At 36.8% G+C, this 27,200-nt stretch overlaps 1 protein-coding gene across 2 annotated transcripts; it reads left to right on the top strand.

The window, feature by feature from the left end:
* Window positions 1–25,358, top strand: LOC113081656 (leucine-rich repeat transmembrane neuronal protein 4-like). Of its 2 annotated transcripts, none has more exons than XM_026253676.1 (3): window positions 1–439; window positions 7,962–9,568; window positions 23,753–25,358. In XM_026253676.1, the coding sequence occupies exons 1-3, from the start codon at window positions 436–438 to the stop codon at window positions 23,816–23,818; spliced, it is 1,677 nt and encodes a 558-aa protein (XP_026109461.1). In that variant the 5' UTR covers window positions 1–435; the 3' UTR covers window positions 23,819–25,358. The 2 variants fall into 2 exon arrangements, with proteins under 2 accessions (XP_026109461.1, XP_026109462.1); XM_026253677.1 differs by having other exon boundaries at window positions 7,962–9,617; window positions 23,753–23,835.
* Window positions 25,359–27,200: the final 1,842 nt, after the last annotated feature.

Genomic DNA, 27,200 nt, shown 5'->3' with positions numbered 1-27,200 from the left:
CACCCCCAGACGCGTGACGCGTGATCGCTGCCGTCCATCCGCGACGCTACTGAATCGCTGTTTTAACTGGCAGGTGCAACACGTCCGTCAGACTCACCGGTGCTGAAGCTGCGCGCATCCCGAAGATTCCAGCATCCCGCGTCCTTTCACAGCGACAGTATGGATCATGAAGCCTTTTACCGCCTGATCAAACTTCTCTCAATTTTGTTTTTCTCGCATCTTAACGTGAACATCTCGCGATTTGATCATCTTGGGAATCGGTAACCTGAATTATCAACTCGGTTTTTGTTAGTTATGCTTTTCAATTTGACTCGTGCAACTGCGCTCAATAAACTGACGCCTTTATTTAGTTGCACTTCAGCATCAGCAAGAAGCGCAGAGAGATTTCTGGAGTGAATCATCTTCTGAACACTCAACTGGAGCAGAACCAGTGCCATGGGTAAGACCATAAAGCAAAGAAACATTTATGTTGGTTTACTAAATAAACGTGTTCACGCATTTAAGTGCGTAATGGCATGACAAACGGTCTTTCACATTCGGAGCGCATGCAAACCATTGAACTTAATTCATCTGTTGCAGATGCGATAATTGTGTGGTTTTAACGCTTTTGTTCATTGTGGATTTGTGCCCGTGTGTTTGTTTTGTATGCATTTCTATGGGCAATCAATTTCTCCGGTTCTGATTTCAGTCATGTTATTTTCCACCTTCATTCATCACTAGACACATGCATTTACTCAACGTCTTCTAGTGAAACACGGAGCTAAAATGGGAAAGCGTTAATGCTTCTGGACTTTTAAATATGAGCATTTTTGTACAAAGCGAGCTTTATCAAACAATTTAAAAGATATTAACGTGATGCAACAAATATGTTAATAAAAGCATCTCTTTTTCTTGTGTTTTTCTTCAAAACTGACTTCAGTTAATTTGTAGTTTTCTAATTATGGATACAGACAAACGAACAAATAATATTTTTTGCTTTAGTGAGAAAATAATGCGTTGTTGCCCACAGTAACGTGTGTAGCAGTATTAGATGTGAGTTTTCTATGAGGCTTGGTGCATTGGTTCTATAACCATTTTAGGAAAATGTCACCCTTCAGCCTTTACTGGTTAATAAGCAGTTGCCATAGCAGGACCATACTATCTTATTCAATCCAAAAAGGTGTCTTTTTCCCTTAAAAACGGTAAACAAAAATGCTCATAAACATCCATGTAGTCTCACATCTGCATGCATTATAATAATTAAAATAAAGACCACAGTCTTGCTTTAAGATTTTAGCATGGCACACTTCAAGACATCAACTTACCAAAAAGATTTCCTGTCAACGGCCCTATTCAATGCTTAGAAACGCTTTATGATAAGTCTGAATCATATGGAATGAGGATTTTTACAGTGTTGTAATTGGTCTCTTGCTGGCAGTTCAGTGGAAAATGATAGACCTTGCCTTTTGTGTCTTTGCTGCGCTCAGTAGTTGCTTGCTGTGCTTTATAATGTTACATTTCCTGGTGCTTCCCACTAAAATCCAGAAGCACATTGTAACAGTATTCATAAATCGGGAAGAAGGAGGCGGGAAGCGGCGAACATTCAAATAAAACTTTAATAACAAAATAAACACAAACCGAACCTAAACACAAAATAAAATCCAGGCCTGGTCCTCTCTCATCCTTCACTGTCGTTACTCCTCCTTTTATCCAATGTTATAATCAGTTAAGACTGTGTCTTAGAGTGCCTCCATCTGTGAACACTGCTCATTCTTTATGCTGCTTCTGAACAAGGAACAAATATAGATGTCCGTCCTGCAATTAATTTTGGTAACTACTGTACTGTATATAGAATAAAACGTCTTCCCCAGCCACACTGATGTCACAATTAGCTTCTAACATACTAATTTTATAGTAGTTCCACAAATGATTCCAAGTATGGGTTTTGAGCTTTATTCAATATTTTTAATCATTACAATTCAGAAATAACTTAAGTTATAAACAAGAACCTGCTTAAAACCAAAATGCATGGCCAAGGCATTATAACTTTTGAGCTAAGCCTGCTATTATGTTCAACCAAATGTTGGATGAACTCCAAGCACCTATGAAAGGAGCATGTGAGGTCCTCCTACAGAAACTGCACCTGAATCCAGAGAATTCCTATACTTTGCATAATGTGTGGAGCTGCAGATCATCCTATGCTAAAAACTTTAATAAATACTCCATTTGAGTCATTTCAGAGCTAAATAGTGTTGAATAAAGTATGTTGACATGAATAATTCCTTTTCAAGCCACAGATATGTTCATGTGAGTGTACATTTAAAGTGTTCCAGAGTAACTAGAAAGCAACAGCTGATAACTGTATGCTCTATCAAGACTAATCTAATTTGATATTATTATCAAAATGCATTATCTTAAGGACTCCAGGGCAGAGAAGGGCTTTGCCCATATGGCACAAATCCAACCACATTAAGAATATTTTGATATTCCAGTCATGCACATCAAACTAGAGCTATATAGTCAGCCATGACTGGTTATTTTGCCCAGACTGTAGAAGTAGCCACAATACAGTTTACTCAAGTCAGCATTTCATGTAATTTTCATGTAATATGTTTCATGTAGTATGTTCCTGTTATTATTAATAATATTATTACCGTATTTTCCGGACTATAAGTCACACTTTTTTTCATAGTTTGGCTGGTCCTGCGACTTATAGTCAGGTGCGACTTATTTATCCAAATTTATTTGACATGAACCGAGAGAAATGAACCAAGAGATAACATTACCGTCTACAGCCGCAGAGGGCGCTCTATGCTGCTCAGTGCTCCTGTAGCCTCTGCCTGAGCATCGTAGAGCGCCCTCTTGCGGCTGTAGACGGTAATGTTTTCTCTTGGTTCTTGGTTCTAAATAAATGCGGCTTATAGTCCAGTGCGACTTATATATGTTTTTTTCCTCATCATGACGTATTTTTGGACTGATGCGACTTATACTCAGGTATAGTCAGAAAAATACAGTATTACTAGAGATTCATCCATGAATGTTTCTATATAAAATAAAATAATCTAAATAACTTCACTTAAACTTTAAAGGGTTAGTACACCCAAAAATTTAAATTAGGCTTGTTTTACTCACCCACATGGCATCCTAGTTGTATATGACTTTCTTCATTCAGACGAATCCAGTCGTAGTTATATAAAGTATTGTCTTTGATCTTTCAAGCTGTTTCATGGCACTCAGTGGGTGTTGCATGCATCAGTCCAAAAGTTAACAAACGTTGGTATTAACAAGACTCACCAGCGCATGTGCAGCGCTGACCTCATGACGTCATCAGACCGGAGCTGCTTCCGTGTACAACTGTTGGCGCAAACTACATTAAAGTTATTATTACATTTTGAATATGGATATTTTTCTTTAAAAAAATGCATTGATTCAATACAGGAGGCTTTTGTTCATCCCCCAGAGCTGTGTTAGACAATTTTTTTATGGATGGGTGCATTTATTTAACTTCTTTTGGACTGATGCATGCAACCCACTGAGTAGCAACAAACAGCTTGAAAGATCAAAGACAATTTTGTATATACAGTGGGGCTTTATGTGTGAATAATTTTCAAAAAATGCATGTTATTTTCTATTTAGTACTCCCCTGAGTAAGATATTGTACATAAAAGGTGTTTACATTTAGTCCACAAGACAAAAAAAATGCTGAAATTATTAAAATAAACCCATTCAAAAGTTGGGAACCCTTGGTTCTTAATACTATGTGCTGTCCCTTGTTTGTTCTGAAGAGTTAAATTGAGAACTGTTCTTCAGAAAAATCTTTAAGGTCCTGCAGAATCTTCAGTTTTCCATCATATTTGCATATTTGAACCCTTTCCAGCAGTGACTTTATGATTTTGAGATCCATCTTTTCACACTGAGGACAGTTGAGGCACTCAAACACAACTATTAAAAAAGCTTCAAACATTCACTGATGCTCCAGAAGGAAACTAGATGCATTAAGAATTGGGGGGTGAAAACTTTTGAATAGATGATGGCAAAAATGTTCTTATTTTGTTGAAATATTTTTTTTTCCATTTAGTTCTGCCCTTCGTAAGCAACAGAAGATACTTATATGTATGTTTCCTGGAACACAAATTAAGGACAATTTACCTTGATCTTCAAGGAAATTACATAACTGACAAAAAAGTTACAAAAGCTGTCACTGGGGTGGTACCTTTTCTAAACGTACATCTTTTAACCTTATATACCCCCAAAGTATGCGCTTTAAAAGTACATATTAGTACTTGAATGGTACATATTTCTACCTTTTGAAAAGGTGATACCCCAATGAATGCTTTTGTACCTTTTTTCCAAGAATGTAGGTAATACAGCCTATGTTAATATCAAATAAACAATGATAGCAAGTAATGGTGGATTTTAAAAAGTGATGTTTCAACTTGGATTAGAATAGATGCTCTGGAATGACCTCCACGTCCCAGTCCTCAAAGCCTCCTCAAAAGTGAGGGTTTCAGGAGTCCTCCACAACACACTCCATACTCACATAATGACTCTATTTGACTATGAAATGCAAGTCTCACCCTTTTTGTGGCATTGGATATAATGTTTCACTAAATAATTCAAACTACAGAAACAAAATGTGTTGCTGAAATATAACAACTTACAGTGCAATCAAGGTATATTTTCCATAAGCATATACGCTCTGTGGGATTTTAACCCATGACCTTGGCATTTACTGCAACAGCTGAGCTATAACATATGCACAGAGAACAGATGGGGTTGAATGCTTGTTAATTTCAGCTTTACCACTGACAAATATAATGAAATTCTCAGAAACAATATGTTTTCACATTTTTCTCAGGCAAGGTTTAGTTTTCCCTCCCTAAATACAGTTTGGCCTATATTTCAATCAGATCGTTTTTTCTTATGATCGTATACTACTCAATAGACTCAAATTAGGATTAGCTATAAGCCCTTAAATGTTAAACTCTGAGGACAGAGAGAAACACGCATTGCAAAAGCACAGCAAACTCATTGTGAGGGGAGTCCATTGGGAAGGGAAGTCCCTGTGGACAGACAGTCCGAAAAAAGAAAACTTTAATAGACCTCACTGGAAAGTGTTGGGAGCTCATTCTGTGGAGTGGGAATTGATGCTTGAGTGAAAGTTAATTTACCACAAAGCATGACATCAAGCAATATCTTTCAGAGTTTAAACTAGGCCTGTCAATTGACTTGTTCATTGAATTGCTGTGTAATTAATCATTTTCAAACTGATTGCATGTATCAATATTAGCTAATAGAATCTCCCAAATTAAGATAATGCATTTCTTTATTTATTTATTTACGTATGTATATATGTATGTATGTATGTATGTATAATGTATAATCAATTGTACTAAATTCAGTTAATAAATTAATTTTTTTGAAAACAAATGCTTTCTCTAGAGTAACTCTTGACCTTTCTCCATCTGGTGCATTTCTAGCTGTTATGTGTTATGTTTAAGTTATGTTCTTTAGATAAAAAGCAGTTTTCTCTGCTAGCACCAAAGATGTAAATACTCTTGTGTACCTGAAGAACCCTCATCACATTCATCTTGTTTCTTAATCATCTCCTGCTGAGTCCGGCCCGGGTATTACCCTCCATGTCAGGGTAATGAAACACTGCAGCATTCATTTGAAATATCAACTTGTCTTTTTGCCAGAGGAGATGGCAGCCCTCGTTCTCTCAGCCTCTCTGATGTCGAAAGCCCTGTTAATGGCTTTCTGAACCAGAGAAACTTGGGCATGAGTGTCTAAAATGTCAGTTAGTTTTCTTTGGGCTTCCCCCAAAAAGTGGTGGTGACACAGGTGAAAAGTTCATAGTTGTACAGTAAATTATTAATGTCATCTTGTGCACCCATCAACTATGGCCTCTATAGTGAGACGTTGAGGCAAGAGACAAGGAGCAACAAAAGTGTAATGGAGTAATGTTTGCAATCTGTTTTAATTCCATAATGTGATATATTTTAGATATATTTCGGATAGATAGATAGATAGATAGATAGATAGATAGATAGATAGATAGATAGATAGATAGATAGATAGATAGATAGATAGATAGATAGATAGATAGATAGATAGAAAGATAGATAGATAGATAGACAGACAGACAGACAGACAGATAGATTGCATACTTATTGCATATTGATGGAACATTACACACACAAATTAAGACCAAAGTAAACAGATCAATGATTTCATGTTGACTTCAAGTAGCCTAATTCAAGAAAATCAACATATGAAAAGGAAAGGAAAAATCACTCCCTCCATTATGAACACATCAGGTAGCTATGCTTTTAAAAACATCCTTATCTGTTCTTGATTTTAAACAGTTAAGTGAGAGGAAAACATTATGTGAATCAGCTCTGCAAATCTTAAACCTCTAATGACTCTCTAAGGTTTAATTTGCTCATTGATTTCTTTAACAGCCAGACGTGGAGATTGATTGCTAAGGTCCACATGCAGCCTTTTTTTTAGATAAAGATTTTTTTTTTCTGTCCTGTTATACTAGTTTAATAACAAGCTTTAGAAAATGTACCAAATCCATCGAGTAGCCTACTGCTCATGACTCATGGGTGGCGAGGGGTGTGGTCGGGGTGGGGGGGGGCATGACCCCCACTATCTGAGGGCTGTGCCCCCCTAGAAAAATTATTAAAAACTACACTGTGTATTGTAAATAACAATATTTTATACTTTAAATAACTTTGTTAGTAGTAAAACAACACAAATGGGGCAAAAAAATCTCCCCCTCTCTTGCCTAACAGTGCTTTGGTCCAAATGCCTGATTTCCTCTTTTACATCAAGCCAAGTCCACGATTTTCCTGTTGGTTGAAGCGCCCCCAATGTGATATTTAGTACCTGGAATGAGAATTTTACCAGCCCACCAATAAACTTGTATTTTACCCCCAGAATGCAATTTTTACCAGAGTAAAAATAGTAACGTCTACAATGGACACTACTGCTATCGCGGTGCAACCACAACAGTATGAAGTTTTCTAATTTGGCACGGTCTCCCTGCTGCAGTACTGTAAAAGTAGTGAGGCTTTCCTCTGTATATACGTATACTTACAAGTACAATTTGAGCTGTATTATTTGTGTCCCCTTCAAAAATTGCTCTTGAGAAATTTTGTGTTTTTTGTCCCCTCCTACTGTTAGATTAAATTTATGCCTCTGCGTGTTGCTAATGATCTCTGCTGCTAAGGAAAGCAACGTGGTCTCAGTGTGCCATTTCTCTGTTCCAACAACTAGTCAGCAGGAGATGGGTGACTTGCCTTTAGTCACAGGATGAAACATGTTTACTGCCCCAATAGGACACTATTATATAAAATTTATGACTGTGTAAACAGTTTGGTATGCCCCATTGCTGTTGCACATCTCTTCTTGTTATAGCATCAAGGCAAAACAGTAGAACAGTGGGAAACTTATCATGTGTTACTTGCTAATGATACAAGCAAACTTTGAGTAAGATGACCCTGATGTTGCCTTTCTCTCATACCTAATTTAGCGTGAAGGTTAAGATACATTCAGTGTTTGGCTGCTTTGAACATAGATTATGAATGCTATTTTTAGTCTCCAACACTAGTTAAATCTCTTGAGGGGGTGTACAAGAAACGGCAAACTGTTCCTTGCGTATGTCAAACGTATGCTGATTAGTTCCGCTCTGATAAGTGGATCTCATTGATTTCCATTCATTTAAAACACTTTTTCCGCTTCCCCCTCACTTCCATTTTGGCTAAAACCAGGGTACTTAATAGCCTAAAACCACTCAGCACATCTATCCATCCCCATCACAATCATGAATCGTTTTTTCTTGATGATAAAGATGAAGCTGTGCATAATGGATCTGCGCACCCACTCTGTCAATTGCAAACCTGTGCTCTCTAGGGTGAATGCTAAAACTGACCTCAAATGTTGTCTGTCTGTGTTCTGTCTGTATCTCTCCACAGGGCCCTTACTCTGGGAAGGGCGCCTGTCATGTTTTCTTATCCATGCTTCTGTTCTCCTGCTACTCAGCAAGGGGGAACGGATGTGCCCTGTGCATTGCCGCTGCGAAGGCAAGATTGTTTACTGCGAATCAGGCGCCTTTCAAGACGTCCCAGAGAACATCTCTCTAGGGTGCCAGGGTCTGTCCCTGCGGTACAACAGCCTCCTATTGTTGCTACCTTACCAGTTTGCTCACCTCAACCAGCTGGTCTGGCTCTACCTTGACCACAATTACATCAACGTAGTGGATAGACTGGCTTTCCAAGGACTTCGTAGGCTAAAGGAACTAATCTTAAGCTCTAACAAGATTGTGCAGTTGCAAAACGGCACCTTTGAGACTGTCCCAAACCTTCGCAACCTTGACCTGTCCTACAACCAGCTGCAGGACTTGATGCCGGGGCATTTTTATGGACTACGCAAACTTCAGAATCTTCACCTGCGATCAAATAACATCAATACCATCCCTGTCCGTACTTTTATGGAATGTCGAAGCCTGGAGTTTCTAGATCTGGGTTATAATCGCCTAAGGACTATAACTCGTACGACCTTTCTGGGACTGCTCAGGCTGACAGAGCTTCACCTTGAGCACAATCAATTTTCTAGGATCAACTTTTTCCTATTTCCACGCCTCTTAAATCTGCAGGCACTTTATCTGCAATGGAATCGCATACGGACAGTCGTCCAAGGTTCGCCTTGGACTTGGCATACTTTACAGAAATTGGATCTATCAGGCAATGAGATTCAAGTTTTGGATCCTGCTATTTTTAGGTGTTTGCCCAACTTGCATATGCTCAGTCTGGAGTCTAACAAGATCAGCAACGTGTCCCAGGAAGTTGTTTCATCATGGATCTCAATTAGCACTATCAATCTGGCAGGAAATATATGGGACTGTAGCTCTAGTATTTGCCCCCTGGTGTCTTGGCTGAGGAATTTCAGGGGAACTAGAGATGCCAGCATTATTTGCAGCACTCCCAAATCCCTTCAGGGGGAAAGAGTCATGGATGCAGTGAGGAACAACTCAGTGTGTGAGGAGATATACACTGTGGAACCGACCACAGAATTAAATCTTCTTCTGACTACTACTACTACGACAACTCTTTGGCCAACCCAAATCACCACTACAACCCCACGCACCACAACTAGACAGCTTTCTCAAGTTACCCACATACAAAGACTCACCCCAAAGGTTTTATTTCCTGTTCAGTCCAACAATGAATTCCTACAACCCCTAACGGTAACACCTACCAGCCTACCCTTCACCCCCGAACCCGAGTTTGAGCATATGACCTTCCACAAGATCATCGCCGGCAGCGTTGCCCTATTTCTCTCAGTGTCTTTAATCCTGTTAGTGATTTATGTCTCATGGCGACGATACCCTAACAGCATGAGGCAACTCCAGCAGCACTCTATTCGACGCAAGCGCAGGAAAAAGACTCAAGAGCCTGAGCACAACATCAACTCTCAACTGCAAGAGTACTATCTAAGCTACAACCATGCCAATGCTGAGACCATGGACTCTTTGGTTAACGGGGCATGCACCTGCACCATCTCGGGCTCCAGAGAGTGCGAGGTATGACCTACCACTAAAAAAAGGAATTCTCTGCACCAGGGAGTCAGAGGTAAACTTTTTAAGAGCTTGACTGCCCGCAAACCTTCTCGCTGTCATTCTTCTGAATCACAACTTTGAAATGCTTAAATTTAATTGCATAAGTAGAGAAATAGATTATATAAAAGCTAAAATTCTCTCATTAGTCACTCACCTAGTCATTCCAAACATGCTGTTAATTGTTTTCTGTAGAAAAACGAAAAAGAATCTTCACACAAAGACTTTGTTATACAATGATAGTTCAGTGACCACATCCATCAAGTTGTAAAAAGGACAACCCCTTCTCCTCATGAAATTAACATAACATAATTTCATTCATGCACTATATTCCAAACCTTCTTTTGCATTAACTTGAAGAGAAAACAAGTCGTATGAACTTTTATGGTTTTCTCATTTTTGGAGCTTGACAAACATGGTTACACTGAATTGTCAATGGAAAAAAATTAAAACTTAAGAGTCTCCTTTCATGTTCTACAGGACAATTAACAGCATACAAGTTTACAAAGAGTAAATAACAACAAAATTTACAATTTTGGCCAGTGCACGAATTAAGCTCGAATTAAGAATTCTGCTACCTTGGTTCACACTGATAAGTAATGCCTAAGAGTTGTAACAAGTACATCCTTTGACCCATCATAGCATTATATTTTATTATACAACCCTTAAGCACTTTGCAACCAGCTCTAAACATTTTCACTTGATGGTCTCCCTCAATTAAACTTAATTAATAGTTAACAATCCTAGCAGAGTAGTGTCATCTGTATTTGCCTTACAGAAACAAAGCCTTCATGACACTAAACAAAACTCACAGTGATGTTATTGTGAGTCATTATAAGCCTTGTGTTTATCTTCGGACGAGAAGGAACTGAAATAGTGACAGTAATTATGTACTTAAATTATAGAGCTTTATTGTACAAAGCATTATTTATTTATTTATTTATTAAATTTTTGTCTAGATGCATTTTGCTGCATGACTACATGCCCTTTACAAGTACCAGATGTTGGAAATCAATGTACATATTCATGCTTTCCAGCACATTCAATTATTGCCTAGTTTTTAACTCCTGCTTGGGGGTGCTACATTGTTCCTTTTGATTACATCTTTGTTATAAAGGGTCATCACATCTTCAGTTTTGACATTTAATGAGCAGGAGGACTCATTTTTGCATCTTAATATTTATCTTTCTTTCTCGTGTTTGTGTCGAATTTACTCCAGATTTTTGGGTGATGCAGAAAATTAAAATAACCTTAATAAAAGCTTTTACAAACCTCACCAGATAATGCATGACATTTTTGATGGGGAGGATACATGCCTTAATTGTACCCAGTCTGGCTTTCTGTCCCATCCCAAGAGAAAACAACAGCAAATGGGTCACATGGGATGAGATGTGAGGATGCAAGTATCTATTAAATCTATCAATTCCAAATGTATTTTTCAGGCTGAAATACCTTTCTGCATGCATTTAGGTCAGTTATATCCTTTATGTCCATATAACTGAACATCAGTACACATGCATTTAACAATATATAGACTTCTAAAGCTACTTTTTGTCTTTTAAATGCTTTGAAGTGCATTTTTTTATTTATTTGATAACTTTTCAACAGATATTTGCAATCAATTCTGATTAATTTGACATTAATTAGCATAATTAATTAAATTGAATTAATATGTGGGCATAAAAATTGTTTCACAACCATAATAAAATGTAACTAACCACATAATCATGCACAGTTAGTGCAGAGCAATAAACAGACTTATTAAAAGGAAGAGAAAAAAACTTCCCATCCAATCACAATTTCATTAGTACTGTATATTATGTTATTATAGCCAAATTACACTGATGCCAATATGGGAATATGCATGAACAAACATACACAAAACTATACAAGGTAAATGTCTGCTGTAAGAATAAAACCAAGACATTTACACTAACCAAAACAGTATATCCTCATATTACTATCCTATTCTTGCGTCCAATGAGTCACTGCCTTAAAACGTGTCACCATAATGATGAAAGTGACGCTACTGGCTTCTCTCCAAGTGCTGATGTGTGACATTCAGAGAATGTCACATTTTACTGTGCGTGATAGTTTCATAAAGATGTCAATCATTTTCCCACCAGTCTCGAAAGCTCCCAAATTATAGAAATATACAGTGTGGCATATGCTCATATGCATCCTGCTGAAGGCATTTAGAGCTTATATTACCCCCCAGAGACCAATAAACTACATGATTCATATCTCCATCCACCCATACAAAAAACTGGTCTAAAGCACGTCTGTTGTTGTTGTTGTTTTTTTAGGAGGCTTGAGTATTTTAGGATCAGTACTGTAATTGTTCTGAAACTGATTTGTAACACCATCCGCAGAATAAATTTTGCGGTTGCATAAACATCATATTCACATGCTGTTCATGCACTAATTTTTCAGTCGATCTCCCGTGCAGTTGACAGTTCCCAATACAAAACCAGCTGTCATTGTTTTATGCTTTGGTTCATTAGGACAACCTGGTGGAACATGCATCTTGAATTTGAAAGGCATAAACACTATGTGTCAGGCCCTGCTTTAACCTGTACTTCAGTAGAGTGACCAACTTTTTCAATCTTCTGGTGACCCTAATAATATAGATTGTTTTCCTGTCAATGGCATTTCCACCTCGGCTTCACACGTCTAATCTTAGCATGACATTTTATCCCTGCTGAAGTTTCCCAAGTGGAAACTTGCTTGTTTGGTTCTGCTTTTGATTAGAATACTTTGCCTCCAGAACCATGAAGTAAAATACACTTGGAGTTGCAAATTTGACCTTGCTTTTTTTTTTTTTTTTAGACAAAATGCATGGTATAGGTGCAGCAGGTTGTCACAACATGACTTTTCTGGAAAAAGTCTCCGTTTTTCTCTGATTAAATCTCACAGAGCCAGAAAAGGACGTCAGACTAAAATAAAAATAAAATTAAAAAATCATATCTTTCATAAAGAAAGTTAGGCACATTTTAGAACCATTTGCATTGTGAACTTTATTTGTATGTAAATGAAATGCATTAACTGTATTGAAACAATGCATATTGTGATTTGAACATTCTCATTGCCATAATGCACTGTTTATTATGTAAAGGCAGTACAAAAATGTGCAATAACTTAGAACCCTCAAATAAAATGTAATAAGATCATTTTCTTCATGCAAAATAAAATTTCTCTCTTTTTTCCTTCTCTTTATTTTTATATTTTCGTATATATATATTTATTTAACATACTGGCAAATATTGTTCAAAACTAGGAATCTTTGTGAACAGGCCTACAGTATTTCGATCGTGATTGTGACCAGTGGTGGACAGTAACGGAGTAGCTTTACTTCGTTACTGTACTTAAGTAAATTTTTCAAGTATCTGTACTTTACTGGAGTAGTTTTATTTTGAGCAACTTTTACTTTTACTTCACTACATTCCAAAGAATAAAATCGTACTTTTTACTTCACTACATTTCATAAAACATATCGTTACTCCCTATAATATATCACGTGCTCCGACACGCAGAAGCGGTGTCTGATTCATCATGAACGAACTGAGTCTTTTCAAAATAAACTTTTAAATCGGATCGCGAATCGCACCAAACGATTCGTTTACAAAGTAGAATAATGATCCGATTGCAGCTGTTCTGGAGTCGACCACTCACTGATTCAAATGAACCGTTTAGTGCGAGTCTCCAGAAGTAAGAACCGGGAGATCTTGTGAGCGCGCGTGCGTCTGATGTTGCTAAAAGTAAGTTATGTCGAAATTTTGGATTAATTGTTGTAACTAAAAATCATATTTAGGTCAAAACTGTCAGTTGTTTGGGAACTTAATCCGTTGTAAAGAGTGATCTATTTAAGCCCACTGAAATGCTCGAGTGCAGACGATGCAGACACATCAATTTTAGGTAAAAAAAAAAAAAAACAACAAAAACAAAAAAAAACCCATAAAATAACACAGATTAAATACAATAACTCATGCACGTTCAAATTCACCGCTGCCATAATGTTAACAGTTTTATTAAAATGTCCTATGTGACGTCTGTTTTTATATTGTTTATCGACAGTAACGTTATACATATGTATATTGTTTGGATTAACTAGACGAGTAGACAGACATGAATGTTCATCGTACTGAAAATAAGTAAATATTGTTAGCTGATGCTAACTGTCTAGCTAACAAGCTTGTTAGTGCTAAGTTGATGTAATTTTTATAATGTCCAAATATTTTTATTCAGCCATATATATATATATATATATATATATATATATATATATATATATATATATATATATATATATATATATAGATTACATCTGGTTAGAAAATAAAGGATGTGATGTTCAGAACATGGTAACTACAGTAATTATCAGTGGGAAGAGATGCACCCCGTTTGGCTAGGGGTGTTTTTAAACCACAGACTTGATTGATTTGACAGATTTAAGAAGGAAAAAATCATTATGAAATTTGTTTTATTATTTTTTTCCTTAAAATGTTCTTCCTAACTTCAGGCCTTATTATCATGTCATATAGACACATTACAGACCAAAAGTTTGGACACACCTTCTCATTCAAAGAGTTTTCTTTATTTTCATGACTATGAAAATAGTAGATTCACACTGAAGGCATCAAAACTATGAATTAAAACATGTTGAATTATATATGGAATTATATACATAACAAAAAAGTGTGAAACTGAAAATATGTCATATTCTAGGTTCTTCAAAGTAGCACCTTTTGCTTTGATTACTTTTTTTGTACACTCTTGGCTTTCTCTTGATGAGCTTCAAGAGGTAGTCACCTGAAATGGTCTTCCAACAGTCTTGAAGGAGTTCCCCGAGAGATGCTCAGCACTTGTTAGTCCTTTTGCCTTCTGTCTGCGGTCCAGCTCACCCCTAAACCATCTTGATTGGGTTCAGGTCCGGTGACTGTGGAGCCCAGGTCATCTGGAGCAGCACCCCATCACTCTCCTTCTTGGTCAAATAGCCCTTGATGCCTTCAGTGTGACTCTACAATCTTCATAGTCATGAAAATAAAGAAAACTCTTTGAATGAGAAGGTGTGTCCAAACTTTTGGTCTGTACTGTAACTTTGATCTTCTGTAAAACAACTAACTTTAAAATACTGTTTTCTTACTGGTGAAAATCAGATGGTCATCTCGGTTTTCTCTCAGGTACATCACAGTGTAAGCTTCACAGTGAACATTACTCTAATCAGCGTAGTCCATATCAACAACAAAAATATCTTGACTCCATATAGTGGTTATTTTGGAAAAATCCAAGGTATTTTGAGCAGTAGGATTATAAAAAAAATGTGCTAATATAAAATTAAATTAAGTAGCCTACATAAAATTGCAAACATCTATCTTGCAGTTGTCATGGAACGTTCTGCTACGCCCTCCTCTGGCGGTATCAGATCCCTCTCTCCTGAATATTAGGACTGCATTTCCCAGTGTCCCTCTCCCCAATCATCCCCGTCTAACCCTGCTTAATTATCTTGATTACCTTCTAGTATTTTCACCTGCACCTTGTGTTCTCCCCTTTATATTGACTGCTATTCCCTTTTATATTTTGTGAAGTTTTGATTTACCCCTGGTCTGTATTGTTATTATCTCTGATCGTTGTAATCCTATTGAGGAGTTTATCTAAGTTCTCTACGAACGTCTGCTTAAGTTCCTTTTCATTGCCAGCCTGAGTTTATGTCAGCTGTTCTCTGCTTACTCACCTGTATTGATAAACTGCTGCAGATGGATCTAACTGACTCCGCCGTTTCATCGCAGAAGTACTTTTTTACTTATGTACATAAAAAATTGAGTACTTTTGTACTTTCACTTGAGTAAAAATGAAAAAGGAGTACTTTTACTTTTACTGGAGTAATATTTTACCATATGTATCTGTACTTTTACTCAAGTACTTGATTTGTGTACTTCGTCCACCACTGATTGTGACTCATGCTGATCATTTAGGCAACAACAGTATATCAGTTAAGTGATAACTCCATCACTTCCTGCAACAAAACAGGCCTTAAAAATAATTGTTCTAAATTTGCATTCCAAATTAAAATGCACACATGCAGCTCTTCCCAGGAGTAAGCCAAGGACAGTGTTTACGCAGGCATCACGTTTATTAGCAATCTTAAAACAGGCTAAATGGATGAGATAAATAGGCAAAGTGTATTAATAGACAGCAGTTGGCACATTTTTCAGAGCCTGCAGCATTTTCTGAGGGAGAAAGCGATGCGTGTTTTGTGTCAGGAGTCTGCAGACTGACAGATCAGAGCGAAGATGCTAATATTACTTTAATGTGCATTACATGGGAAATGGATTCCACTGCAGGGTGAAGGCATTTGTTTCATGAGCTGTGAATAATCAAATTAGATAGATCAATGTAAATAAAAAGTGTTTCTGTATCATATTTCATATTTTAAAAGGAATTACTATAAAATCTGCAGTCGGGTTAGGTGACTCATAACTGTCATATCAAATGTGTAGCATTCTGAGGAATATTAAGTGTCTTCACTTCATGATACTGCACATCGTGTGTGAGAAGAATAAAACTACAGATGATCCTTCACTCTGCTTCAGTCCTCCCAATTGAGTCTCACACTCTTTCTGAAAATCTTACAATCCTTGTGTTTACTTGGATCAAAAGCAATGTTAAAGTCAATATGAAATCCAACCTCCAATCCTTCAGAAATCATTTTAATATGCTGATTTGCTGCTCAAGAAACATTTCTTCTCATTATCAGTGTTGAATACAATTGTGCTGCTTCATGTTTTTATGTTTATTAAACCAAGATACTTTTTTCAGGATTGAAACTGTGTTCAGACTTTGCAGTTTGAATTTCAATCTGTTTAAAAGTGGTAAGAGGTGATTATTTCACAGACATATCCCAGATAAAGAGCAGTTCTGCTTTGAGGATATCTAGTTTGCTATCCATCACTTGCCAACAACTGTCTCAAAACATCGGTCATCTAGAAAACTTTAACAACATTTATTAATTAAATCAGACAACTTTTCTTTCATAGGAACTGAACTGAGAATAAAAATAAAGAAATAATTAAAAACTTTTCCAGTAAAACATCTAAACACAACTAAAGGAAATTAAAACATAAGAATGTAGCCTACTTGAAAAGCTAAATTATTTCCCCCTAAAAAATGAAAAACAAGTCATTATTTATTCACCCTGGTGTTGTTCTAATTGTTCTAATGTAGTGCCTCCTATCCAATCAAGCACAATAAGATTTGATTTGTGCTTTGTTTGTTTTGATATGAAACAAAGATTTCAAATTCTGTTCATTTTATTACAATATTCAAAAAATAAATAAGGGTTTGGTGCGGTTTAATGTGGGGTGAGAGATCACCACTTTAATGCCAGTTACAGCTCAAAATAAACATGAATGAGCATCCAAAGGTATATTTAAAGAAAGAGTACAACCGAATCCACATCTGTCTTATGCAATTGCTAAATCAGTGTTTCAACCATGGAAAGATGTCAATACAACAGCTTGTAAACAATATGCTACATAACGTCATTTACCTAAAAAAAATAAATAATAATAATTAAATGATCGGTTACTATAAACTCGAGTCGTTAGTCAGCTAGAAAAATGAGTCTTATGAAGGTTCTAGGGAGGTTTATATATATATATATATATATATATATATATATATATATATATATATATATATATATATATATATATATATATATATATATAATTGAACTCTAGTAAGAAGTTAGTAATTTAGTAAGTTAGTACTACAACAATATTATAGCAATGAAAAACACCAGGGTGAGTAAATTATTATTTCATATTCATATTTGGGTGAAATATACCATCAAGATGCTTTTTTGCATCAAAATTAATCAAATTTATACTTAAAACAAGAAGACAAAAATATCTGCTAGTGGAGTCAGAAAAAATTATCTAGTTTTCTAAAATCTAAAGTCACTTTACCAAACAGGAGTGCTTTTATTATTTACCCACTGTGGCTCTCGCTTCTCCTGTCCTACTGACATAATGCAACTATTTCTGTTTTTCCTCCTCCATTTTCCTCTATCAGATAAAGATAGACAGTTAACGCCCTAATGGCTGTAATTAACTGCTTTCTCAAGCTGCGGCATATGCGCATATGCATGCACACACACACACACACACACACAAACAAACACTCACAGTGTGACAGCAGAGGTGTAGAGCTGAAGGGACGCTTGAGCTCAGGGGGTCAGAGGAAGTCCTCCCTTTATTAGAGATCCATTGGCACAATCGCTTCATTACTGCCCTTGCATTCTCCTCTCTCTCTCTCTCTCTCGCGCTCTCTCTCTCTCTCTCTCTCTCTCTCTCTCACTCTTTAAGGAGTGAGAGAGGAAATTAAAGTGAGCAGAGAAGCATAGAGTACAATCCATCTTGGATTAAAGGTGCAGATTAAAAACAAACTGTGCAGCAGGATTTTAAGGCTATTTATATCACTCCGTGCTTAGACTTCATAAAAGAAAGGAAGAATTTGCCTGAACCTTTGACCCAGTGGCTAATTAAGCAGAATGGTAATTCTCATATTTTCAGCTCTTTTCTTTTAGTTTTCTTTCTTTTGAACACAAATGGAAAACCTGTTTCTGAATTTTCTCAATAAAAGAGTATGGGGATGGATGATTATCAGAAAAAGGTTTTAAAAAACACCATTAAGCCATTTAATTTGGCAACACATTATATTTCAAGTCATTTGAACTCTTATAACAGCTTGGTGGGGCTTCCATGATGCTTTCACTGTCATTTTGGAGTTCAGCAGCCCTAAAGTGTCCATATTCACTTTAATTGCATGAAAAAGCCAAGCTAGGACAAAGTGCATTTGTGTTCCAAAATTGGGTAAAATTGGTAAAATTGGGGTAATATGATCATATTTTCTTGACCTGGTAAGGACTCTAGCTGCTGCATTTTGGACTACCTGTAGCTTGTTTATTGAAGAAGCAGGACAACCACCTAGAAGTGCATTACAATAGTCCAGTCTAGAGGTCATAAATGCATGAACTAGCTTTTCTGCATCAGAAACAGATAACATGTTTCGTAGCTTGGCAATGTTTCTAAGATGCAAGAATGCAGTTTTGGTAACATTGGAAATATGATTTTCAAAGACAAATTGCTGTCTAATATAACACCCAGATTTCTGACTGTAGAGGAAGTAACAGTACATCCGTCTAGTTGCAGATTGTAATCTACAAGATTCTGTGTAGTGTTTTTTGGTCCAATAATTAATATCTCTGTCTTATCCGAATTTAATTGGAGAAAATTATTTGTCATCCAATCTTTTACATTTTTAACACACTCTGTTAGCTTAGATAATTGGGAAGTTTCATCTGGTCTCGTTGAGATATATAGCTGAGTATCATCAGCATAACAGTGGAAACTAATTCTGTATTTTCTAATAATATTACCAAGGGGCAACATGTATATTGAAAATAGAAGGGGACCTAGGACGGATCCTTGTGGCACTCCATATTTTACTGATGATAAATGAGATGACACCCCATTTAAGTAAACAAAATGGTAGCGATCGGACAGGTAGGATCTAAACCATCTTAGAGCCTGCCCTTGAATATCTGTATAGTTTTGTAATCGATCTATGAGTATGTCATGATCTATGGTGTCGAACGCAGCACTAAGATCAAGTAAGACTAGAAATGAGATGCAGCCTTGATCTGACGCAAGGAGCAGGTCAGATCAGGTTAAAGTCTTACTCATTGTTAATAGGCAGTATGCACTGAATACTGCACAGTATGCAGCATGCATTTACTTCCACATATAGCCTGCTTCCAAAACCAAGCAGCATTGAAGAAACAGAATCAGAGTCTAATCAGCAAGTAAAAGAGGAGTCTTTCCTGCAGAGAGCTTTGAATATACATCTTAATAAAGATAAAATTCTCTCTCAGTTATCAGCATGCCTGCAATTGTGAAACTTATTTAACTTGATGTCGGTTATTCACTGCTAACAAGCTGTTCCAAATTGTGTCCTCTTTCATAAGCACTTAAAGCACAGTTATACTTTTTCTTGAAATCTACTCTCTGTGAATGTCAGAGTAGCCTGAAGACATCTCCATCCCTCCCTGCAGATGTTTGTCTTTTTTTTCTGCAATCACCAACATTTGACATTAAAAAGTCACTCTCCTAGTAATAGAGACAATTATACAGATCCAAACCCCTACAACCACTGTGGGTGTGCATTTTCATAGTGGTTTCACAGCCGTCAACAAGGAAATTGTTGCATGACCTACATGCTCATTTCACTGCGCAGTTCTCCCCATTCCCATGTTACCTGATGGAAGTATGAGTGAATACTGTGGGTGGGTGTATGAACGCTGTGTACACATATACGCAAACACCTCTGGGATCTGATTCAAATTGGAATAATGTAAAAATAAACTAGGTACAAATGAAGTCTGATTGCACTTGCATTTTTTTCTTGCCACATTCTGTTATTGGAAATCCTCTGCCATTCCTTCCCAAAGGAACTGAAAGGAATTTCAATCATTACACGTCTTTACATGTTCTACATCTGTCAGGCACTATAGACCCTAAAATCACCATAGAAGTAGTCAATATGAATTGTCATATGGCTCCACCCATGAATTTGGGCAAAGAATACAGGCTTAATGAAAGTTATTCTCCCCAATTGCATATTGTTGCTCATTTTGGGCCTTTGAATGAACTTAAGATGTTTTTTCCTTCTCAAGTATGAGCTCCATATACTCCTATATCATACTATAGAAGGCATAAAATCCTGATGTATGATACTCAGCAAAAAACATTTTTTCAGATTTTCTCCTAGGTGACAATGATACTAAAATAGAGAGCAAACTAAGATGTTTGCTGAAGTCTCCTGTCTAGATTTTACTTGATTTTTCCCCCTCTATGATTAAGTTTCACGGTTATTGTAAGTATAAAGTGCTTCCACTGTGGCAGAAAACACAACTAAATTTGGCCACTCCATGTCATATAACTGTCACAAACAACAACACAGAATACAAAATCTCTCTCCTCTACGGTTTCACAACAGATTTTAACATATGCCTCAAATGGCTCCGACTTACCTAGAAAAAGTCTGCAGTCAAGTCAGAGATCTCAATATGAGTTAAAATATTTCTCACGAGAGCCAATGATCTAAGCTGCTATCCACATTCAATTGCTCTTACTGTATTTCAACTATTGACTCGTTTATGAGTAGTTTTATTTTCCCTAAGGGATTTTAGCAGAAACATCTGAAGCATATTGATACATCTAATCACCAATATTTACACATTACAAAATATTCCATAAGACTCCTGAGCTATGAAAGCAATAACCTTTCATTTTTGTGTCTCTCTACTGTAAGATTCACTTCAGCCGTCTGCCACATTATATGAAATGTGTTTCAACCTGGCGAAGTGTTGATGTTGACGTTTTTATTTGTCATCATAACAATTTACGTGGCCCATCAGTTAATTTGCATCTCTGCATGACTCGTGATTCTATAGTACAGGCGGAGAGGTGGAGTGGCCATCAAGATTTATACGCTTGCACGTTTATGTGTCGCAGTGTTTGGCTGGCTTCTCTTAGAGCTGCTGTCCTCTATTCACAATCCACAGCAAATCAGGGCTGATAAATCAAGGCCAAGTTTGCATACAAACACATGCACATGTTAACACACATGAGTGCAGACGTGCTGAAAGGGCAGTTAGGCGGTACAGAGGCAGATTTATAATGATCCAGAGATAGTATTATGGTAATAAGTGTTATTTTGTACAGAAATGAACACCTCTGATGGACAGGCTCATTTAGTGTCTCTGAGGAAGACTAATCAATGATAAGGTGAGCGCTATCCATTCTCCATCTGGAAAACTCCATTACAGGACTGATGAGGTGCATATTAAAAAGCCATTAGAGAAGCATCTCCCACCGTGGTGAAAAGAGTCCTCTGGTTAGCGGTTATTTGAGATCTGAGTGATTTATAACCATTAAAGAAATCTCAAAACTCAAGATCAAAAGAAAACACAACTGGAGTTGAGGTTTACCAATAAACACACATACTCTGACACACTGCAAATGCTGGGCAATCAAAGTTTGAATCTGGCTCAAAACATTTAGTCCTGGGTAAAAAAAAAAAAGAACTAACAACAAGCTATAATGACAGCTAGCTAGAACGATGAGTTGATAATTAGCTAGAACAAAAGCTAGAACAAGAGCAAGAATGATAATTAGCTAGAACTATCCCTGATATCAAATGTTGATCACAGAGATTATGAGATCTATTTAGGACATCTATTTGACGTCTGCATTTACATCTGCAAGGCATATTTTTTAGAGTGTTTGCTAATCTGAAATATGTCTATAGGACGTTTCCTTTCAGATGTCAAATAGACGTTTAGAAAATGTCTTTACGATTTAAAATGTACTGTATGAAAAACTGACATCTTAGAGGACGTCTATCAGATTTTTTTACACAACAGATGCTTTCAAGATGGAGATAAATAACTAGCTACAGTGATAGCTAGAAGGACAGCTAGCTGCAATGATAGCTATATAAATGGCTAGCCAGAACAATAGTTAACTAGAATGACAGCTATAATGATAGCTAGCTACAAAAATAGATCAGTAGATCTAAAACAACAGCTAGAACTATAACTAGCTAGAATTACGACTGGCTAGAATGATACCTAGCTAGATAAATAGCTAACTAAAACAATAGCAAGAGTGATTGCTAGTCAGAACGACAGATAGATAGGTAGATAGATAGTACATAGTTCAGTAATATACTAAAAAATATAATTGAAAGGAGTCTGCATCATTAAATACACTATAATTCCCGTTCTAGTCGCCACTTTAATCTGGGTTGAGAAGCACCAATGTACTGAATTTGCTGACTGTGAAAACAAAACCTCTATCTTCCTTTTTAATAGCAATAGCCATTTACATAATTTGAAAGTTTGCACCTAATGTAAATATCAACACATATTATCCTTTTCAGACAAATTGCAAATAGACATGCCATTCACATAGTGTATATTGAAGTGGAAAACTATTGTACTTAGCATACACTGCCTAAGCAATGGTAGGTGGAGAGGAAAAAAAAAGCTTTTTCAGTAACTCAAGGTCAGTTATTTTCACTTAGTGTGAATAGATACTGCCTTTTCTAATTTGCTTGATCATGTCAACATGTTCTGCTCATTATGCATTTATGTTTCCTGCCCACAGCCGTTTCTAGTGTAAAAAATATTAACCAAATAGCCAATTCAAAGTCATGCACTAGCTATACTCACCTTACAAGTTCGCCTTCCTCTCCATGTTCAATCTGAATACTCTGTCCACTTTGCGAGACATGAAATATGATTTATTTATAAGCTCAATAATTACATCTCTCTTTGGAGCACTGCTATTGAAAGATTAGACCCCTACTGTTTTTGTGTCTTCACAGAGAATGAATATCATATATTCAACTAACACTGCAAAATAAAAACAGCATGTAAACTCCTCCGTTTGGCACATAATTACACAAAAAATATTGTTGGCTGGATGAAAGGACATTTTTAAACCAGAGAACAAACTGTATTCACATTTCTGAGAAGATGCGGGGAATGTAGATGATTTGCATGCATGCGGTAACTCACATTTAATGCAAAATGGCAATGCATGTGCAGCTTCTTTACCAGAAGGGATCACTTTAATTTCATCAGTTTTAAACATGAAGAGCTGTTCACAGCACAGGTTACTCTCGACATGAAGATGAGCGAGTGCGAAATGTGTGTATGCGCACTGAGTGAACCGTTCGTCTCACAAACACGCCGTCTAGAAGTTAATTGGAAAATGACATGCTTTTTAAAAATGTTTCTGGCTGCAGGAAGAAAGATACTGAAAATATAGTTGTGACAGTTAATTGATTCTTCAACCGGAGTCAAAGACAGCTTAGCTCGATTAAAAGCAGAGCATTGTTTGCACAAGAAACATAATCTAGGGAACGCTATCAAATTAAACACATTTGAAAGCTAATTTGTTTGAATGTATTGAGTCTGGGTGTAAACAATATGCTTAGTGCATTCCAATTGTGCTGGAAAAGTGCACGACACAATGCTGCATTAGTCATGTAAATCTAATGCATTCTTAATTGTTTTCACAGAATGCATACATGTATCCCAGACCACTTCCAGGGGCCTGGATGGGAGACATATCTACAATTCACTGAGGGGCCCGTGAGAAAATGCACCACTGCCCATTATGATTTGCAGCGGCTCAGATAAAGCTTTTCCTGGATTTTGCTTCCGCACTGAGAATTTTCCAACACAAAAGGAGAAAGAATTAGGCTGAATGGGCGGCACACATACTCAACCCTTAATTTTGGACTCTTTTAAAAGTGGAGCAAGCGGATACGGCATCAATTTGACACCCTGTCTTCAAGTCAAACCGGTTTGGTTGTCGCTTCGATCAACAATAAATAACCCCCACAACGGGGCTTGTAAGGATGCAAGGCAAATTAATCAGCAAAATGTTTCTCAGCGCTGCCATTGTTGCTGTATGATAGCTACTACCTGCTCTCCCCCAAGGAATCAACGTCTACGGTCCGAATTCCCATCCAATTCATCCCTTTTGTGTTGTGTAGTGATGTGACAAACTATTCATGCTGAAACATCAGAAACGTCTCTCGTGATCAGTGGACGGTAATTGCTCAATTGAGCACAACCCACAAGGAGGTTTCTGAGGACTTAATAACAACAGAAGATATTTTTGACTGCTGTGAAGACATCGTGAAGAAAAGCCCGTTTGGACTGTAACCTCACCATGAGTATCCATTGGGATTTGATTTCAGCCCTGCCTGAACTTGGACACACCACGGGAGAGTTGAATCGTGGCTATCGTACAGTATGTGTGTTGTGAATGTGTTTTTTGTTCTCTGTTTAAAGCTGGAATTTCCACTTTCCCTGGATTTTTTTGGAGTCCTTTCTCTTTGTTCACAGAGAAAAGTTAGCTGACAATTTTTGTATGAGCAACAAATTATCTGAATGTGATGAATCAAAGAGAGATCGGCTTTTAAAACACTTCATGTTTTTGAACCACTTGCATCTGGATAGATTTTCTCTCAATACCATGATTATTTTGTGCTGGCAGGGCATTAAGCAGTTCTCAGCTATTGGGTTGTAGGTCTGTTCTGATTATTGTTGTAGACAAATAATAAAACGCAGATAACCATAATCATTCATTGTTGAGACCAAAATAAATGCTTTTGTTTTTGCCATCAAAGATGCGTGCAATCCAACTCCAAATCCAGCAGTATTTTGGCACAAATTTGTACACTAGACAGAATGAGAATCCAAAAATGGAGTGTCTGCATGACATAATCCTCAAAAACCATGAAGAAACTACTAAACTTGAGGCAAATATGACGCACACTATGCTAAATATGGGTTCACAGGGTTTGTGTTGCTTTTTATGGTGAAATACTGGCTTGTTTAGGGTCTCATACTTCAGAAATCAAAACAGCATTTGTCGTGTTAATAATTTAACATATTTTTGGGCCTTAGCATTTCTTAGAAATATTACTACATTTTAATGTTTGAATTTGAGGACATTTTTGCTTACTTTTTGTACTACAGTATAAACAATTTGGGTATCATGTCGGGTCACCACTTAATTTCCAGTATAAAAGCTGGGTCCTATTGAGAACCACTGATTTAATACCATAACACATTCATCTCATTAGTATTCTTTATATCTGCATTATGAGGATATTTACAGTTCACTACCGTTCAAATGTTTTGGATCAGGGTTTTTTTCTCCAGCTTTTTATATTGATTTCTGAAAGCTGATGCTGAAAATTCAGCTTTAACAGCATGATAATTCATTCCGTATAAAACAGATAATTTTAATTCTAATAATAATTGCTATTCTTACTGTATTTTGATCAAATAAATGCAGCTTTGGTGAGATTAAGAAACTATTAAAAAAAAAAAAAAAAAAAAAAAAAACATTTTAAAAAATCGTACCGACCCCAAACTTCTGAACGTTAATGTGTATCTGGTACATCTGAAACAAGTGTGTATGTGCAACAGGAAGACAAACCAATGTATCAATGTAGCTAACGGCAACCAGAACATCAATAAATTAATGCAAATGGAGAGAAAGTCCTGGGAAAGACTATGCACACGCAATGCCATCTGTCCAAAAGCGTCCAAAAGCCCAAAATCATAACAAATCATTATAATTACACCCATCATAATTGGTTAACATAGCTGTGTCTTTAGCCAGTAACGAGTTGAACGAGAACGAAACCTGCCAAAGCAGAACAAATTTTAACTGCTCTTAAGGTTATTGGCTATAGAGAGCTGGATTTGAGTTGGGGGTAACACTCTTAAAAATAAAAGTTCTTTATTGGCATGGAAGGGTCAATGAAGAACCTTAAACATCCTTGGAACTTTTCCACTGCATAAAAGGTTCTTTATTGTGAAATAATGTTCTTTAGAATATGAATGTTTTAATACTGAGGGGGAAAACAAATTAAGATAATTAAGAACTGTTCCTTTTGAGGAACCAAAATTGTTTCTTTAAATGGCATTGCTACCAAAACCTCCTTTTGGAAGCTTTATTATAAAGAGTGTAACTGGATCGTTTTGCTGAAAATGTGATGCTTTCATGTGCAAAACTGACCAGCGAGGCTGTGTACTAAATGGTTTTAGTACATTGCTATGGTCTTCTGGGTTATTGCCCAATGTTATAAAGGCCAACGTGCACGTCTCCATGATATTTTGATCTCTAGATTAAATGCTTAGGTCTTTTCTTCAGTATCTGAGGTATTCTTTTGCCTGTTTGATCACCTGCCAGACAGAAATCATAAGTCAGATAACATAGAAAAGTAACAGCACGTCTCTCCTCAACAAGCCGCGTGGTTTGTGGTATCTCATGTTCAACGTACAAGCGCTGCAGATGAAACACAAATGGATGAGTCACACACTAAAGCAGCTCTTAATTCTGAGCCATAGCGATAGTTGTGTTTGCCTGTGTAGACTCCACTGAGAAAAGATGTAAAACACACCACTGAATTGTGTGCCATCATGTGTCCTTAGTGAGAAATGGCCACCCTTAAAGTCTTACGTTATCAGATCCTCTTAGAGAGAACTGCCAAGAACACACAATCTATCAGTGCCACTGGGTTGGTCTGAGTGTGGGGGTTTCTGGGCAATTTACTTAGTAACATTTCACATCCTCTTGAAGAGCAAGCCAAATGTACAGCGATCTCAGATTAGGAGAATGGCTCTAACCTGATTTATTTAATTTTTTTTTTTTTTTACTTTTTCAAATCCTTTAGTCAGAGGTATAAAAAAAAAAAAAAGAAAAAACACTTAAAAGTACGACTCTGTTGTTTAATCATGCCTCTCAGTCTAAAGCATTATGAGGTATCTTCATACCTCTCACGAAATGATTGGACTCTTTTATGGTCTGATTAAAATGATATTTCCCATAGTTATCTGAGGCTTTTCGATATGCTCAACGTGACTGAACATTTCTGTTTACCCATTCAATTCTCAGAATGCACAATGACCTTGGGTATCTAAAGCAAAACTAGACTGATGTTG

The sequence above is a fragment of the Carassius auratus genome, unplaced genomic scaffold, assembly GCF_003368295.1.
Source record: "Carassius auratus strain Wakin unplaced genomic scaffold, ASM336829v1 scaf_tig00034784, whole genome shotgun sequence".
In the NCBI taxonomy this organism is placed as follows: Eukaryota; Metazoa; Chordata; class Actinopteri; order Cypriniformes; family Cyprinidae; genus Carassius; species Carassius auratus.
The sequence above is the reverse complement of the archived record's forward strand: the minus strand, read 5'-3'. Positions and strand labels throughout refer to the sequence as shown.